Below are 17,622 nucleotides of genomic sequence, written 5' to 3'. Positions count from 1 at the left end.
CAGATCAGAGTTCCCTGTTGAGGTACTTACGTCTTTGAGACAGCCCATGAAGTTATTGCTGACTGGGGAGCCAGGGAGGTCAGCCGTGTTGGGACTCCCGCCGATGTAGAACAAGTCATCTGATCCCAGCATGGTGTAATCCTCCTGGGTGTAGCCGGAGGTGGTCAGGATCCCATCCACAGAGATAGTCACCTGGGTGGCCAGAGAGAAATGGAGGTATGGAGAAAGCGGGAGGAGGAGAGAGAGAACAGATAGAAAGAGACAAAGGGGAGATGTGGAATTATTAGAATTTGAATTCAACATCAAGTGAAACAATCCACTGCTTAGTTTTTTTGCGTTAAATGCTGGCCTTTAAATTTGGTTGAATACTTAGCTGTAAGAGTCATGGGTGCAGTTGGAGGGCCCTGCCATTCTCAGAAGCTTCCTACGTTTCTCTATTCTCCAAAGATTAGCAGGGTTGATGATAAGCAAATTATGATATGATCATTCCAACAATATTTTGGATTTCAGTATAATATTATAGAGTTTATATATGTATGTTCGTAGCTGTGAATTTGAGATGACACCCATTCCATTACAAATACAGTAGGTCATCATCGGATATTAGACAGCTGAAACCAATTCTAATCAATCTCAAATCAATACAGAGAGAATAAATGAACGGACCAATTAACAATCTATTATTCATTATTGGGAGAAATTGTTTCAGAAGGCATTATAATCCATTAAAATGGTTTAAGAGGAGTGCATTACATACAGTTGAAGTCTGAAGTTTACATACACCTTAGCCAAATACATTTAAACTTAGTTTTTCACAATTCCTGACATTTAATCCTAGTAAAAATTCCCTGTCTTATGTCAGTTAGGCTCACCACTTTATTTGAAGAATGTGAAATGTTAGAATAATAGTGAGAGAATTATTTATTTCAGCTTGTATTTATTTTGTCACATTCCCAGTGGGTCAGAAGTTTACATACACTCATTAGTATTTGGTAGCATTGCCTTTAAATTGTTTAACTTGGGTCAAACGTTTCGGGTAGCCTTCCACAAGCTTCCCACAATAAGTTGGGTGAATTTTGGCCCATTCCTCCTGACAGAGCTGGTGTAACTGAGTCTGGTTTGTAGGCCTCCTTGCTCGCACACACTTTTTCAGTTCTGCCCACAGATTTTCTATAGGATTGATGTCAGGGCTTTGTGATGGCCCCTCCAATACCTTGTCTTTGTTGTCCTTAAGTCATTTTGCCACAACTTTGGAAGTATGCTTGGGGTCATTGCCCATTCTTTGGATTTTCCCATGATGTCAAGCAAAGAGTCACTGAGTTTGAAGGTAGGCATTGAAATACATCCACAGGAACACCTCCAATTGACTCAAATGATGTACATTAGCCTATCAGAAGCTTTTAAAGCCATGACATCATTTTCTGGAATTTTCCAAGCTGTTTAAAGACACAGTCAACTTAGTGTATGTAAACTTCTGACCCACTGGAATTGTGATACAGTGAATTATTAGTTAAATAATCTGTCTGTAAACAATTGTTGGAAAAATTACTTGTGTCATGCACAAAGTAGATGTCCTAACCGACTTGCCAAAACTATAGTTTGTTAACAAGAAATTTGTGGAGTGGTTGAAAAACGAGTTTTAATGACTCCAACCTAAGTGTATGTAAACTTCCGACTTCAACTGTATATATGAGATATACTGTTGTCGTGTACGTGGCTCAGCTGCGACTGAAATGGTAATACTATACCAATATTATTGTTTTGTGTTTTTAAAATCGTTGTTAATTTCTTTTCGTTTTAATTTTTTTTAAACTGATTTTTTTATAAAAAAATTAGTTTAGTTTCAGTTAGTTTTCAGACCTGATTTATTCGTTTTTTATTTAGTTTGAGTTTTACACTGAACAAAAATATAAACGCAACATGTAAAGTGTTGGTCCCATGTTTCATGAGCTGAAATAAAAGATCCCAGAAATCCAAGATGGCGTAGCAGTGCGGTCGTGTTTTCTGTAGTGTCCTTGTGTAAATAGCCTTTTTTTTTTGTGTGTCTATTTTGTATATATTTCCCAATTTTACTTTTTTACTTTTCATTCTTTAACTAAATATACTTTCCTGCAACCCGCCTCACCCAACGTGGAAAGGATTCTATTATTTCTTTATAACTTTTATCAAGAACCTTAAGCTGAAACTAGTCTAGCTGCAACCAAATGGCTGTGGTAGCCAGCTAGCTAGCTACTTGCTATTAGCCACCGTTAGCGTCTTCACCATTGTCCGTGGCCTGCACTACCCACCAGCCAGCTCTAGCTCTAGCCTGGACAATTTGTCGGCCAGTCTGTACAGCGTGCTATTGACCCAGAGCATATCAGATTTTCTGCCGGAATCAATGGACCCTAACGCCGGATCATCGCAACTAGCTAGTGGCAACCGAATGGCTGTTGTCGTTGGCTAATTACCATTTCCCCTTAGCAAGCACCAGTTAGCCTTGAGCTAGCCTCGAGCCAGGTACATCTCCCGGCTATCTACCTCTCTGTTAACCGGACGGGACCTCCTAGTGTTGACACGGAGCCCCGCCAATCCAACACGACTGGTCTGCAGACGAAATCGTCTGATGTGGTTTCAACAGGCTTCCCGTTACGACATCGACCACGAAGATCCATCAGCTAGCCCCGGCCCGCTAGCACACACAAGCTGTGCCTCTTGCTCGCCAGTGCTGTAGCAGTCCCTGAACTACCTCCGAACTCTCCTATTGCTGTTCACTGGACCTTATGATAACTCAGCTATACAGCTGATGCCTGCTGGACTGTTCCTTTATACAGTACCGCATCCTGTTTATGTTTAGCCTCAGCCCAAACTTTGTCGCCATTACCAGCTGTTTTCTTAGCTCTCTCGAATAACACCTGTGATTGCTTTATGCCTCTCTCCCATGTCAATATGTCTTGCTTATTGCTGTTTCGGTTATTTCTTATTGTACTATTTCACTGTAGAGCCCCCAGTCCAGCTCAACCTGCCTTAGATAGCTCCTTTGTCCCACCCCCCATACACGCGGAGACCGACTCAATCGGTGCCTCCAGTGATGCTATCTCTTTCATCATTACCCACTGCTTAGGTTTACCTCCACTGTACTCATATCCTTCCATATCCATGTCTGTACATAATGCCCTGAATCTATTCTACAATGCCCGGAAATCTGCCCCTTTTATTCTCTGTACCCAACGCACTAGAAGACCAGTTCTTAAAGCCTTTAGCCGTATCCTTATTCTACTCCTCCTTTGTTCCTCTGGTGATGTAGAGGTTAACCCAGGCCCTGTAGCCCCCAGTAGCACTCCTACTCCCCAGGCGTTATCATTTGTTGACTTCTGTAACCGTAAAAGCCTTGGTTTCTTGCACATTAACATCAGAAGCCTCCTCCTTAAGTTTGAGTTATTCACTGCATTGGCACACTCCACCAACCCTGATGTTCTAGCAGTGTCTGAATCCTGGCTTAGGAAGGCCACCAAAAATGCAGAAATGTCCACGCCCAACTACAACATTTTCCGTCTAGATAGAACTGCCAAAGGGGGTGGGGTTGCAATCTACTGTAGAGATAGCCTGCAGAGCTCTGTCATACTATCCAGGTCTGTGACCAAAAAGTTTGAGCTTCTACTTCTAAAAATCCACCTTTCCAGAAATAAGTCTCTCACTGTTGCCGCTTGCTACAGATACCCCTCAGCCCCGAGCTGTGCCCTGGACACCATATGTGAACTGATTGCCCCCCATCTATCCTCAGAGTTTGTACTGCTTGGTGACCTAAACTGGGATATGCTTAACACCCCGGCCAACCTACAATCTAAACTAGATGCCCTCAATCTCACACAAATTATCAACGAACCTACCAGGTACAACCCTAAATTTGTAAACATGGGCACCCTCATAGATATCATCCTGACAAATTTACCCTCTAAATACACCTCCGCTGTCTTCAACCAGGATCTCAGCGATCACTGCCTTATTGCCTGCGTCCGTAATGGGTCAGCGGTCAAACGACCACCCCTCATTACTGTCAAACGCTCCCTAAAACACTTTAGCAAGCAGGCCTTTCTAATTGACCTGGCCCGGGTATCCTGGATGGATACTGACCTCATTCCGTCAGTAGAGGATGCCTGGTTGTTCTTTAAAAGTGCTTTCCTCTCAATCTTAAATAAGCATGCCCCATTCAAAAAATTCAGAACTAAGAACAGATATAGCCCCTGGTTCTCCTCAGACTTGACTGCCCTTGACCAGCACAAAAACATCCTGTGGCGTACTGCATTAGTATCGAACAGCCCCCGCGATATGCAACTTTTCAGGGAAGTCAGGAACCAATATACACAATCAGTTAGAAAAGCAAAGGCTAGCTTTTTCAAACAGAAATTTGCATCCTGTAGCACTAACTCCAAAAAGTTTTGGGACACTGTAAAGTCCATGGAGAATAAGAGCACCTCCTCCCAACTGCCCACTGCACTGAGGCTAGGAAACACTGTCACCACCGATAAATCTATAATAATCGAGAATTTCAACAAGCATTTTGCTACGGCTGGCCATGCTTTCCACCTGGCTACCACTACCCCGGCCAACAGCTCTGCACCCTCCGCTGCAACTTGCCCAAATTTAATTTGAGAGATAAAATAAAGCTCCACTAAATGTAAAGCAATGAAAAGCTGAATTTAGTATCTAACCAGAAAGAAAAATGAAGAATATAAAAAATGAGGGGTTAAAAAATGAAGACAACCTTTTGAAGAGTTATGTTAGTTAGTATAGAAGACAGAGTTAGCAAAGAAAATAACCATAAAATGTGCAGTCAGCATAGGATGTAGGATATTAACTTGAGCCAGTTTGCTACAGCAGGAAAATAATCCTGCAGAAACAGGAAATGTGAATTATTATGTGGATTCTAATTAATGGACATTTTTATAGGGTTTGATACATTTTTCGTAAGGGAAAATAACAGTTGAAATTACAAACTTCAGAAGCCTTTTTAAACCTCAAACACATTACAAGTTAAAAACATCCTGCATGTGATCAAATTAAGATCCTACACCTGTAGACAGGCTTAATGTTGCATGGGAGGGGATAGCAGGCATGACCAGGGTTAGTAGGAGAGCATGTCAATGACTAATCCTGATAGGGTGTAAAGCTAGTACAGAAATGTGTTGTGAAATACATGGCTGTATGCTTTCAAAGATAAAATGTTTTGTAGAAGTGCAACCCTACAGGATAGGTCTGATGTAGCTAAATATGGACCATTAATCAGATATATCCTCAGCTCAGTAAAAAATGGTGGTATCCTTCCTCAGGATAAATTCACCCACAGCACTATACACATTAACAGGTAAAGTCAAATATTGTTTGTTAGAAACATGGAATTATAAGAGCACCTTCAATACATAAACACATGAAAAAGGTCCAATGTACAAGAACAAATCATATTGATTACTAGTAGGCCTATATTGTTGAGACTCAATGAGATTGACTCAGAAATCAATAGGCACGTTCCAAATCAATTCAGCCACAACAATATACACCTCAACAATAGTCACACACGGAGGAACATCACACTGCATCAACATGTATCACCTGGAGAAACATTTTTGAGAGAACCAAAACTGTGGCATTGATTCATTTCACTTTGAACTGAATTGAAAAGAACAAGATTGTGTATCGACTGCCATAGAGAATAAGAATGGATTACTATATGTGAGGCACATTTATTGAACATACCCTAAAGACTTTCACACTTGGGTTATGAGTCACTGGAGTTTGGCTTGGGACTGATAAAGATAAATTGAGGGTTAAATCAGAAAAGGGTAGCCTAAAACATCTTTGTTTTTCAGTCCTGAGGGATAAATTAACATAACTCATTGAATACAATTAAACTGACATTATAACTGGTCTCCCTTGGATGCCCATGATGGATAAGCATTCACAACTACTGGAAGCTAAATAATGACATCATCACTCCCTCTTCAAATAGAAAATGAATGTCTTCCTGTAATAATGCTAGAGCTACTGCTGAGCGCAGGAAGAAGCACAGAGAGGGGGTGTACAGTACTGTACCTGGCGCAGGTTGCGTATGATGCGCACTTCGTGCCAGGCGTTGTCATTGAACTTGCCGTTGGTGGGCTCCACCAGGGCCTCGAAGGCCCCGGAGCCCAGGTTGATGACCAGCCACACAGCGCCGCTCCTCAGGGATAGGTTGACGTAGTCAGCTGACTTCCCGGTGTGGAGCAGGAGGCCGTTCCTCTGCAGCGTGCGGAAGGACAGAGTGATCTCGTCCAGGTTGCTCTGGATGGGCATCTGAGACAAGTCATAGCTGAAGAACTCGTTGCCTTTGTAGGTGGCTACCGACTCCTCTTTTGCTGTAGAGAGAAATGGAGAGAAGGCTGTTATCATCAGCTAGTGTTATCATCAGCTAGAGTTATCACAGCTATTGTTATCACAGCTATTTTATTAGTATTTTAATTAACCTTTCATCAGGTAAGTCCCACTGAGACACAGTCTCTGTAGCCCTAATATTTTTCATAATTTCATAATTAACAAGCTTTATTAAACTATCAAACAGTTTTGTTGTATTTCAGTCTTCTGTGATGTATATAAAGTGTAATATTGGGATGCAAACTCAAAAATGAATAGATGTAAACTCTATATCTGACATGGTACAGGTGTCTTCTTGTTTTTAAGCCCATAACCATGTGTGTGAGGTGTAGACTTTTGTTTCAAAGTAGATTTGTTTAAGACTACCTAGAATCACTCTGTGTGACCCTGATTTAGCCCACTGCAGTAAAAGGTTAATAAGGGAGAACCTGGCCAAGAAGGCAGTAGAAGTCCGTACAACATTAGAACAATGTAAAACATACATTGTACTGTTCAAGCTTTTTGAAATGGAGCATTCAATACTGTAATTACAGGTTAATAATATATATATATATTTTTATGTATATTTCTCCCAATTATGACACAAATATTGATGGGTGAACATATCAAAAGAACCACTCAACAAAGATCTAACTCATCATCATCATCATCATCATATCATCATATCTGCCAAACATTTTCCTTACACCTGTTTAAAAGTTCTCATTAAATTCCTTGAATTTCCTTCGCGGGGAAAAAACTGACTACTGTAGCTTTTCCATGGAAAATGGTGATGAGATATTATTAATGCATCTGGCACACATGGCAAACTATCACCTTCCTAGGTCCTACAGATGTCTAGGGATATATCTAATGACCGTGCTTAAGCAAATTTGCTCAATGACATACCAGAGCACATCCTATCAAGTTATGGTTGGGTGCAATCAGATGCAATTTTCCTTTTCAAATATCAGTAACTGATGAAATGTAAAACGTTCCTGCATGTGGTTTTCCTCCAGACTATCAAGTGGAAAATGACATTCATTTGATGACTTGAGAGAATCCATCAAGTATGAAGCCTAGGAATGTCATTTGGAATCTAGATGATTTGTGCAGGATTCAATCAAGCAGAGGCCAGCTCTTATCTTGAATAGTCTAACTCCCAGGTAACACTGAGGCATGAGGCTCTTCTTCAGATCTAATGTATGATTAATTCAACATCTGCTGCTATTTACAGAAAAGCTGGACACGTACAGTACCAGTCAAAAGTTTGGGCATACCTACTCATTCAATGGTTTTTCTTTATTTTTACTATTTTCTACATTGTAGAATAATAGTGAAGACATCAAAACTATGAAATAACACATATGGAATCATGTAGTAACCAAAAAAGTGTTAAACAAATCAAAATACATTTTAGATTTTAAATTCTACAAAGTAGCCACCCTTTGTCTTGATGACAGCTTTGCAAAGAGTGGCTATTTGAAGAATCTCAAATATAAAATATATTTTGATTTGTTAACACTTTTTTGGTTACTACATGAGCCCAGTTTAAATGCTTAATGTTGCCAGGCAAAGCTGAACCCACATTTAACTACGACACAGAACAATTAAAATGAGAGCTGCTCATTGTCTTAAAGTCTCTCTACCACCAAAGAGGTTAAGGTTGGCATCCATATAAAACTCTGCAGTGCACATGTGTGGGAGTATCATCCATATCTATCAGAACAGGCAACAACTTTTGTCTTCTGAATAGCCTTCTCTGGCTCTCGTCTGTCCTCTCATTTGACACGTTGTGAAGGATTGTACTTCCATCTCCCATCCTACTTGTCGCCTGCTAAGTCTGGTGACCCACTGTGACAAGAGGAATTTAATTAGCACTCCACAGCATCTGAGGAACAGTACCACAGACAACTACGCATGGGTGGCCTCTGCTACAATTCATCATTCTGTCTCACTACCATCCCCCTCTCTCCCTCCCTCTCCCCCTACACCCCTCCCTCCCTTTCAGTCTGTGTGTCTGTCTATATCACCTACACAGTCCTTTCAGAGAGAGAGAGAGAGAGAGAGAGAGAGAGAGAGAGAGAGAGAGAGAGAGAGAGAGAGAGAGAGAGAGAGAGAGAGAGAGAGAGAGAGAGAGAGAGAGAGAGAGAGAGAGAGAGAGAGAGAGAGAGAGAGAGAGAGAGAGAGAGAGAAAGAAATCTCTTATAAAGTATATAATTACATAGTCTTATTTTAGGAACACATTATCATATAACAAAGACAGGAGCTGTGTGAAGATACTCCCACACACATAATCCTAATGGAATCTCTCCAGTTCTACTGTACGATCCACAGCTTATGTGACTACGGGCAGCCTTTCAACCCCTGGGGTCTTACACTGGCAACATGAGTTCACGGAATTACAGAGCAGGTATGCCTATCAACAAACAAAAAGTCAGCAGAACATCAAATATATTTTTCAGCTGTGAGTGCACTGATCTCATCAAATACATGAGTGGAGACTAGTACACTCTCTTCCTCCATCCCGCTCCTCTTTGTATGTGGCAAGTGAATCCCCTGAGACTGAACTCCTTTCCATATCCATATTTGTAACTAAGCCTACTTTACAGAAGCTCATTCAAGACAGTTCACGCCAGTTCAAGTCAGTCTGTTCATTCCCCAAACAGTGAATTAACTGCTAATAGCGATGATATTGTATTACCATGAGAATCCACTGCACTGTGCAATAGGTCCCCCTCTTCCTCTCTCTCTAGCTAAGTACCATCATGTGCGGAGACCAGATCTGTCTCTGTGCAGTGTCTCCGTCAGTGCTTGGGCCTGATATAACGTGGCTGGTCCCTAAAGTGCATGGTGTTGCATGACATACGCAGCTGTGTTTCTCTGAGACAGCTCTCACATCCCGATCTGGGGGAGCTAACTGGAATCTCACATGACTACAGGGAGGGAGGGCATACAACAGCGCAGACAACTCAGAAAAACGTTTAAATAGAGGGAAGAAAATAGTCATTTGTTTTCACATACTGCCGAAGGCTAGGGTATCCTGTATCTCAATACTGTCAATCATCTCTCAGAGTCTTCTCATATTACTGGTGAGAGAGAGGCAGCCTTTAAGCTGGGTAACATAGTAACACCTGAAACACCTGCACTGATGTCTTTACATCCAGCTGGATGCTGTGACAACCCACATAAAGACTGTCATGTACACCTGGTAGAAGGAGCTAGTGGCAGGATGGAGGTCATACGTCTAATTCACACAATGTAATGGGAAAAGAGCTACAGGATAGTTCAATTGACTTCCATTGACTGTCAGTCTCAAGGGAACTGCTGTGCTTTCCTCATTCAGATGTATATTCTACCTTCTCATCCCATGAGGACAGGCACCATTAAATGGAAGGAGATGATGTTTTGACATCATATTCTAGCACAACCTTTAATATTGCAATGGTGAGAAACGACTTCAATATGTCAACTACATTTTCACCTCTGACTTCGCAGTGAACAATGGGAGAAAAAAAATATTCAGCGGATAAATATCTTGCTTCCTATCCATGTATTATCATACTTTTAGTTATTACTTGAGTTATCTTATATCATCCACACATATGAGATTGATGGCTAGCACAGACATAGACAACATCTTCTTAAGGATATAAAAGATACCCACTCAGAGACGTGGACCACGCACGACAAAAGGGTAGGATTTCCAAAATCACAGTTTAGTCTTCTCTTTTTGATAACAAGTGTAGGCGCACTCTAGCTCAGACAGAACAGGTATATCTCTGCCATCCTGATAAGCCGACTTGAGTGTCCACCATACAAAACTTTAACAACCAGACATTACACAATACATCAGTACATAATCTGGCTAACAGGAAACAGGAAAATGGCTACTTTCACAGTAACCCAAACTGTAGCAACACCCTCATTACAGTATCTAGTGAAGCATGCCTTCCTAATTTATAACTGTGTCGAGTACTGAGGATACGAAGAGGCAGGACGTAGATGCAGGAATCAACAAGGTAAAGGTTTACTTAACACTGAGCAAGAGAACAACAAAGAGCGAGTACACGACACTAACAATCACACACAACACAACACTGAACTGTCCAGGGCTATATAGGGGTGGTGATGAGGTGCAGGTGCGCTGGAGGTGATTAGGGTGCGTTGGGTTTCCATTCCGGTGTTGCCGAGGTGGTGCGCTCAGACCGGTGGCTCAGTAGACCAGCGAATCAGAGCGCCAGAGGGGAGCAACGGGAGGAGACGTGACAATAACATCCACATGGGAGTGAACCTCAGGGTCTCCTGAACACCACTGTGAGGACGTCTCATTGTGCTGATATTAGAGTCCATCCCCACCATCTGATCCCACTGAGACTTTCACCACTTGGAGAGAAAAAGAGACTCTTCAACAATAACGGAGTTGAACAGAGCCTTGAAAATGTACCCTACACAAATGCACTCATAGGTCAAATAAGAGATCACTTTCAGCCCACGCAAACACATATAGCAGCTGAATCGCACCAACATGTTGGTACATTTTCTTTTGTAGATGGTGTTAGTTGAAATATACTGTAGGAGATGAAATGATGGAGTAGGAGAAGCTCTCTCAGGGTTTGATTTAGCGCTACATGCTTTAATAGGATGGAGGTTTGAGTTAGCTCTACGTGGTTTAACAGGATGGAGGTTTGAGTTAGCGCTACATGCTTTAATAGGATGGAGGTTTGAGTTAGCACTACATGCTTTAATAGGATGGAGGTTTGAGTTAGCTCTACGTGGTTTAACAGGATGGAGGTTTGAGTTAGCGCTACATGCTTTAATAGGATGGAGGTTTGAGTTAGCTCTACGTGGTTTAACAGGATGGAGGTTTGAGTTAGCGCTACATGCTTTAATAGGATGGAGGTTTGAGTTAGCTCTACGTGGTTTAACAGGATGGAGGTTTGAGTTAGCTCTACGAGGTTTAACAGGATGGCCGTTTGAGTTAGCTCTACGTGGTTTAACAGGATGGAGGTTTGAGTTAGCTCTACGAGGTTTAACAGGATGGAGGTTTGAGTTAGCTCTACGTGGTTTAACAGGATGGAGGTTTGAGTTAGCTCTACGTGGTTTAACAGGATGGAGGTTTGAGTTCGCTCTACACGGTTTAACAGGATGGAGGTTTGAGTTAGCTCTACACGGTTTAACAGGATGGAGGTTTGAGTTAGCTCTACGTGGTTTAACAGGATGGAGGTTTGAGTTAGCTCTACGTGGTTTAACAGGATGGAGGTTTGAGTTAGCTCTACGTGGTTTAACAGGATGGAGGTTTGAGTTAGCTCTACGTGGTTTAACAGGATGGAGGTTTGAGTTAGCTCTACGTGGTTTAACAGGATAGAGGTTTGAGTTAGCTCTACGTGGTTTAACAGGATGGAGGTTTGAGTTAGCTCTACGTGTTTTAACAGGATGGAGGTTTGAGTTGGCTCTACGTGGTTTAACAGGATGTGGGCGATATTTAAAGAAGACATAAACCAAACAAACCCAGAGACTCATTTGTAAAGATACATCAAAAGGAAGAGGTATTTCGCTATCTGCATGCTTACACATCAGATTGCACGACTGCAGTTAAGTTGAACTATGCAGGCCCTTTCCACAATCAGCGAGGATAGGACATTTCACCAATTAAGGGGGGAGTTGCATACCTAAACTCACTGACAAGTGAAAAATTATGTTTTTGATTGAGCAATAATGTGTACGTGCCTGTGTGATTGCCTGTGTGAGTGCCTGTGTGTGTGCCTGTGTGAGTGCCTGTGTGTGTGCCTGTGTGAGTGCCTGTGTGTGTGACTGCTGAGAGTGCAGGATGGTAATGAAGAACGATAATATAGCATGATAATGCAGGATGGTAATGCTGGATGATAACGCAGGATGGGAACGCAGGATGGTAACGCAGGATGGTAGCGCAGGATGGTAATGTAGGACGGTAACGCAGAATGATAATGCAGGATGGCAATGCAGGACAGTAATGCAGGACAGTAATGCAGGATGGTAATGTAGGACGGCAACGCAGGACGGTAACGCAGGATGGTAATGCAGGACGGTAATGCAGGATGGCAATGCAGGATGGCAATGCAGGATGATAATGCTGGATGATAACGCAGGATGGTAATACAGGATGTCAATGCAGGACGGCAATGCAGGATGGTAATGCAATATGATAATGCAGAAAAACAAAGCAGGATGGTAATGCATGATGGTAATGCAGGATGGCAATGCAGGACGGCAATGCAGGGTGGTAATGCAGGATGATAACGCAGAACGATAATGTAGGATGCAATGCATGATGTCAACGCAGGACGATAATGCAGGATGGTAATGCAGGATGGCAACGATGGACGATAATGAAGGACGATAATGCAGGATGACAACGCAGGATGGCAATGTAGGATGCAATGCATGATGTCAACGCAGGACGATAATGCAGGATGGTAATGCAGGATGATAATGCAGGATGACAACGCAGGATGGCAATGCAGGATGATAACGTAGGATGGCAATGCAGGATGATAATACAGGACGATAATGCAGGATGGTAATGCAGGATGGCAACGCAGGATGGCAATGCAGGATGGTAATGCAGGATGGTAATGCAGAATGATAATGCAGAATGATAATGGAAACCTGTAAAACAAGCTGTCACTCTTCTTTTTCTTCTCCTCTCTTCCTTTCTTCTTCTCTATAAAGCCAAGGTCATGTGAAGGACCCTATATGCTCCCTGAGCTCTGAGGTCTGGGTCATTAACTTCGGTTGTGTGTGTGTTTCAGTGTATCAAAGTGGATTTATTTACTTACTTAGCTACAGTTTAGCATTAGCTTCACTGTCAGAGAGCAAAAAACCCAGACTTGGTAGCCATTTGATTAGGTACATTTGCAATTTGGGTAAATTATACTGTGTCTTTAATATCAGTTGATGAACTTCTCCAGCCTGTAATGATGGCACACATGATCATAATGATCATAATATCAGCTCTCTCTCCAGATGGGATAAACAAAGAGATGCACATCTGTATCTGACAGGTCCCAACCACACACACCCTGCATTCTCTGATGGTGACGTAACAAACATATCAAGGAGTTTCCACTCACTGTGACACGCTGACATAAATATAAAATAATTAGGATCATCAAAACCTTCCCACATTGTTTTTAAAGCTTTTAATGCACAACACAGGGAGTGTGTAAATGATATACATACCAAAATCAAAACTAGATTTGAACGCATCTCTGAACAAATAATTGTTAGTTTAACAAAGAAAAACAATCCTGGGAGTAGTAGATGTAGTCAATACAGAGCCTCTATCATACCACTGACTCCTCCCATACCGCTGGCTCCTCCCATACCGCTGACTCCTCCCATACCGCTGACTCCTCCCATACCGCTGACTCCTCCCATACCGCTGGCTCCTCCCATACCGCTCGCTCCTCACATACCGCTGACTCCTCCCATACCGCTGACTCCTCCCATACCACTGGCTCCTCCCATACCGCTGGCTCCTCCCATACCGCTGACTCCTCACATACCACTGACTCCTCCCATACCGCTGGCTCCTCCCATACCGCTGACTCCTCACATACCGCTGACTACCACCATAATGGGGGAAGAAGAGATACATTTAATTACATTTTTACATTTTAGTCATTATCCAGAGCGATTTCTTAAGATAGCTTGGTGAGACCACACATCACAATCGTATCAAGTACATTTATCCCTCAACAAAGTATTTCTATTTATTAAGTATTTAAGTCAGTGCTGGAAGGAAAAGACAAGTGCCTTTTATAATACCACTCCCATCCCTAGTCAGAGCACCAGAATCCCCAGTCAGACCAGTAGTATGTACAGCAGCACCAGAATCCCCAGTCAGACCAGTAGTATGTAAAGCAGCACCAGAATCCCCAGTCAGACCAGTAGTATATACAGCAGCACCAGAATCCCCAGTCAGACCAGTAGTATATACAGCAGCACCAGAATCCCCAGTCAGACCAGTAGTATGTAAAGCAGCACCAGAATCCCCAGTCAGACCAGTAGTATGTAAAGCAGCACCAGAATCCCCAGTCAGACCAGTAGTATATACAGCAGCACCAGAATCCCCAGTCAGACCAGTAGTATGTAAAGCAGCACCAGAATCCCCAGTCAGACCAGTAGTATGAACAGCAGCACAATAATCCCCAGTCAGACCAGTAGTATGTACAGCAGCACCAGAATCCCCAGTCAGACCAGTAGTATGTACAGCAGCACCAGAATCCCCAGTCAGACCAGTAGTATGAACAGCAGCACAATAATCCCCAGTCAGACCAGTAGTATGAACAGCAGCACCAGAATCCCCAGTCAGACCAGTAGTATGTAAAGCAGCACCAGAATCCCCAGTCAGACCAGTAGTATGTACAGCAGCACCAGAATCCCCAGTCAGACCAGTAGTATGTAAAGCAGCACCAGAATCCCCAGTCAGACCAGTAGTATGTACAGCAGCACCAGAATCCCCAGTCAGACCAGTAGTATGAACAGCAGCACAGCCCTCTCTGGCTCACTGATGTGATTAATCACTGGTCTCCTTAATGCCCAGAGGTCTACATTCAATCAAAAGTGATCTGTTTAATATTCCAGGCCACACACACACACACACACACACACACCCACACACACACCCACACACACACACACACACACACACACACACACACACACACACACACACACACACACACACACACACACACACACACACACACACACACACACACACACAGCAGTCTTATAGCACATAACATGAGCAAATACTGGGAATAATTACTGGGAATAATTGGCACCAGATGACTAAATAAATCAAGATTTCAACTGATTCTAAATGTAAAGTATTTTGAGTGCATAGAATAAAAGTTTTGATATACATGAGGTATGGGCTGGCTTTATGAAGCCCATTTAGGCAACAGGAAAAGCAGCTTAATGTAAAGCCAATTCTGCACATCACAGTTTTCCCAAAAGTCAGCACATTGTTTTATTGTCCAGTTAAAGTTTATTGTCCTGTGAAAGTGAAAGGCTCAGACAACCAAAGCCTTCAGCCGACCTTCCTTACACTCTTACCTTACCTCAAATCCCTGCCCTCGCCCCTATAGCACCAAGCAGACTTACTCCATCACAGTTTTTATTGTCAGAATGCCAAAGACAATTTGCAGAAACACCTTTCTGTCCATCCATACTGGTAAAAGTCCCTGCGGTGCAGACATACAGAACCTACATTAAACACCTCAGCTCAGAGCTACAAAGCAGGATGTGTAGGTGTCAGATTCCAATAGGTGTTAGATGACAGAAATGGTAATGCTACCATAAGCTGCTAGCTGTGGGGCACCACCATGTGACTAATGCTCTCAAAGGACCAGAAAATGGAATCCGTATGCAGCTTATCTGCTCCTATACTGTGGCCCGGAGCAAGACTTCCTACCATAACTCATAATGATAACTTACACTTATACACCTATAACATGTATCCGAGACTTATTCTAATATATTTAAACGGTCATTGAAATGAAGGATAGACTTAAGAGGCCCACCTTTTTAACCTGACTTTAAAGCGCTTCTATTATAATCTTATTATAAAATTAGCCAAGCTACAGAAAGACACGGGCTACCAGAAACAATAGAGGGAGTGAAATCTGGATTAGGTGGATCCTTGCTAGAAAAAGAGAGAGACAGAGACAGAGACAGAGACAGAGACAGAGAGACATGGCCTGCTTTGAACTCTCTGGAGAAACCACCAGCAGGTATCTACATCTCCCTGGCAACATTAGAAAAGTTACTGCCGGTCAGTTAGCAGGGCTCTTGGGTCAGATCCCAGACAGAGAAGATGACACTGTGCCCATCATCAATGCTACATTTAGCCAACCTGATATTGTTGGAAGACATGGAATTGCTTAATTGCATCAAGGGAATACAGCTCCACAGGGTGAATGTACTGTATGCATTAAACTGTAATGGATCTTTACTACACCTCATTTGGTGTCCAGCAGCAGCACAGCTCACAGATGAAGGCCATGTCAAGTGAAAAGCCATGGCAACAGGAAATGCCTTGCGTGTAATGACTAGTGCAGGTCATGCTTAGCTGTTGCTGTACTAAAGAACAGCATAGTATATTGCTTCTAGAAATGTTTCTGTGATTTCACAATCCATGCATCATTTCCTGTCCTGTCCTCTACCTCTCATTATCAGACACATACAATTGTGTCAATCAGAGGAGGCTGGTGGGAGGAGATATAGTCGGACATTGTAATGGCTGGAATGGAATAAATGGAACGGTATCAAACACATCAAACACATGGAAACCATGTTTGACTCCATTCCATTGATTCCATTCCAGCCATTACAATGAGCCCGTCCTCCTATAGCTCCTCCCACCAGCCTCCTCAAGGGGTCAAAGCCTTTGTATTGCACCTACTCACAGGAAATGGTCTGGTAAACCTAGACATATTTAGAGGTAAATCTGTGTCTTGCTAAACAAACAGTACAAACTCCACTACCCACCAGTTGCTATGATCTGATAGAAGAGACAATGTTTGAAAAGTAGGTCTCTTTCCCAGGTGTTCATATCCTTCACTGAGAGGGGACATTCAGACTCTCTGGAATGTTCTACTAGGCTCATAAATAAAGCAAATATACTACAAGGATTTAAAGCGCAGATCCATTGTAAGACAGTCACAGTATGACCTGTTTCCATAATTACCCAAATGTTTATGCAACTTTCACTGCAGAAATGGGGCAGGTATAGTCAGAATACATTCAACGTATTTAAAAAATGTGCCTGCGATTCACTGTAAAATAAAAGGTATGCTATCTTACCAGATGGCGATGATTCGGCTGCGGAGAGAGAAGAAGAAAAAGCAGTCAGTTAGGGCTTTGATCAAATCCTTCAACGCCTACTCCAACCACTCAAAACAGTCATGGCAATGTCTGCCTTTTGAATGCTTTTCATGAAGCATACTCTAGTCAGTCTCATGTAAGCAATAAACCATGGATATAAATATGGTTTAATATTATCTTAGTATGCATTCATCCTGTTTGTGCACCCAGTAGCAGAAAAGCCACACTGCTCTTTCACTGTTAGCAAATGACCTCACGGTTAGCAGACGAGTTGTTGTGCCGGGATCCCAAAGTAACGACAGGTCAACGGTGTACTCAAACATGAACGGATAGCCACAACATGTGAAGCTTGGTTGTTTCAACTGAGTACACATACCAGTT

At 42.4% G+C, this 17,622-nt stretch overlaps 1 protein-coding gene across 1 annotated transcript in view; it reads right to left on the bottom strand.

Moving 5' to 3' along the window:
• The window catches only part of nrxn2a (neurexin 2a), a gene marked incomplete at both ends in the record, with an annotated part of 297,857 nt that overhangs the window by 254,213 nt on the left and 26,022 nt on the right, over positions 1-17,622 (bottom strand). Inside the window, 2 exons of the mRNA XM_084140346.1 lie at positions 31-192; positions 6,070-6,371. Of these exons, the coding sequence (XP_083996472.1) occupies positions 31-192; positions 6,070-6,371 (464 nt within the window). The remainder of the gene's footprint in view (positions 1-30; positions 193-6,069; positions 6,372-17,622) is intronic.

Source organism: Coregonus lavaretus (assembly GCF_964263955.1).
Source record: "Coregonus lavaretus genome assembly, chromosome: 24".
Lineage (NCBI taxonomy): Eukaryota > Metazoa > Chordata > Actinopteri > Salmoniformes > Salmonidae > Coregonus > Coregonus lavaretus.
Note: the sequence above shows the minus strand (reverse complement) of the source record. Positions and strands in the feature narration are given on the sequence as shown.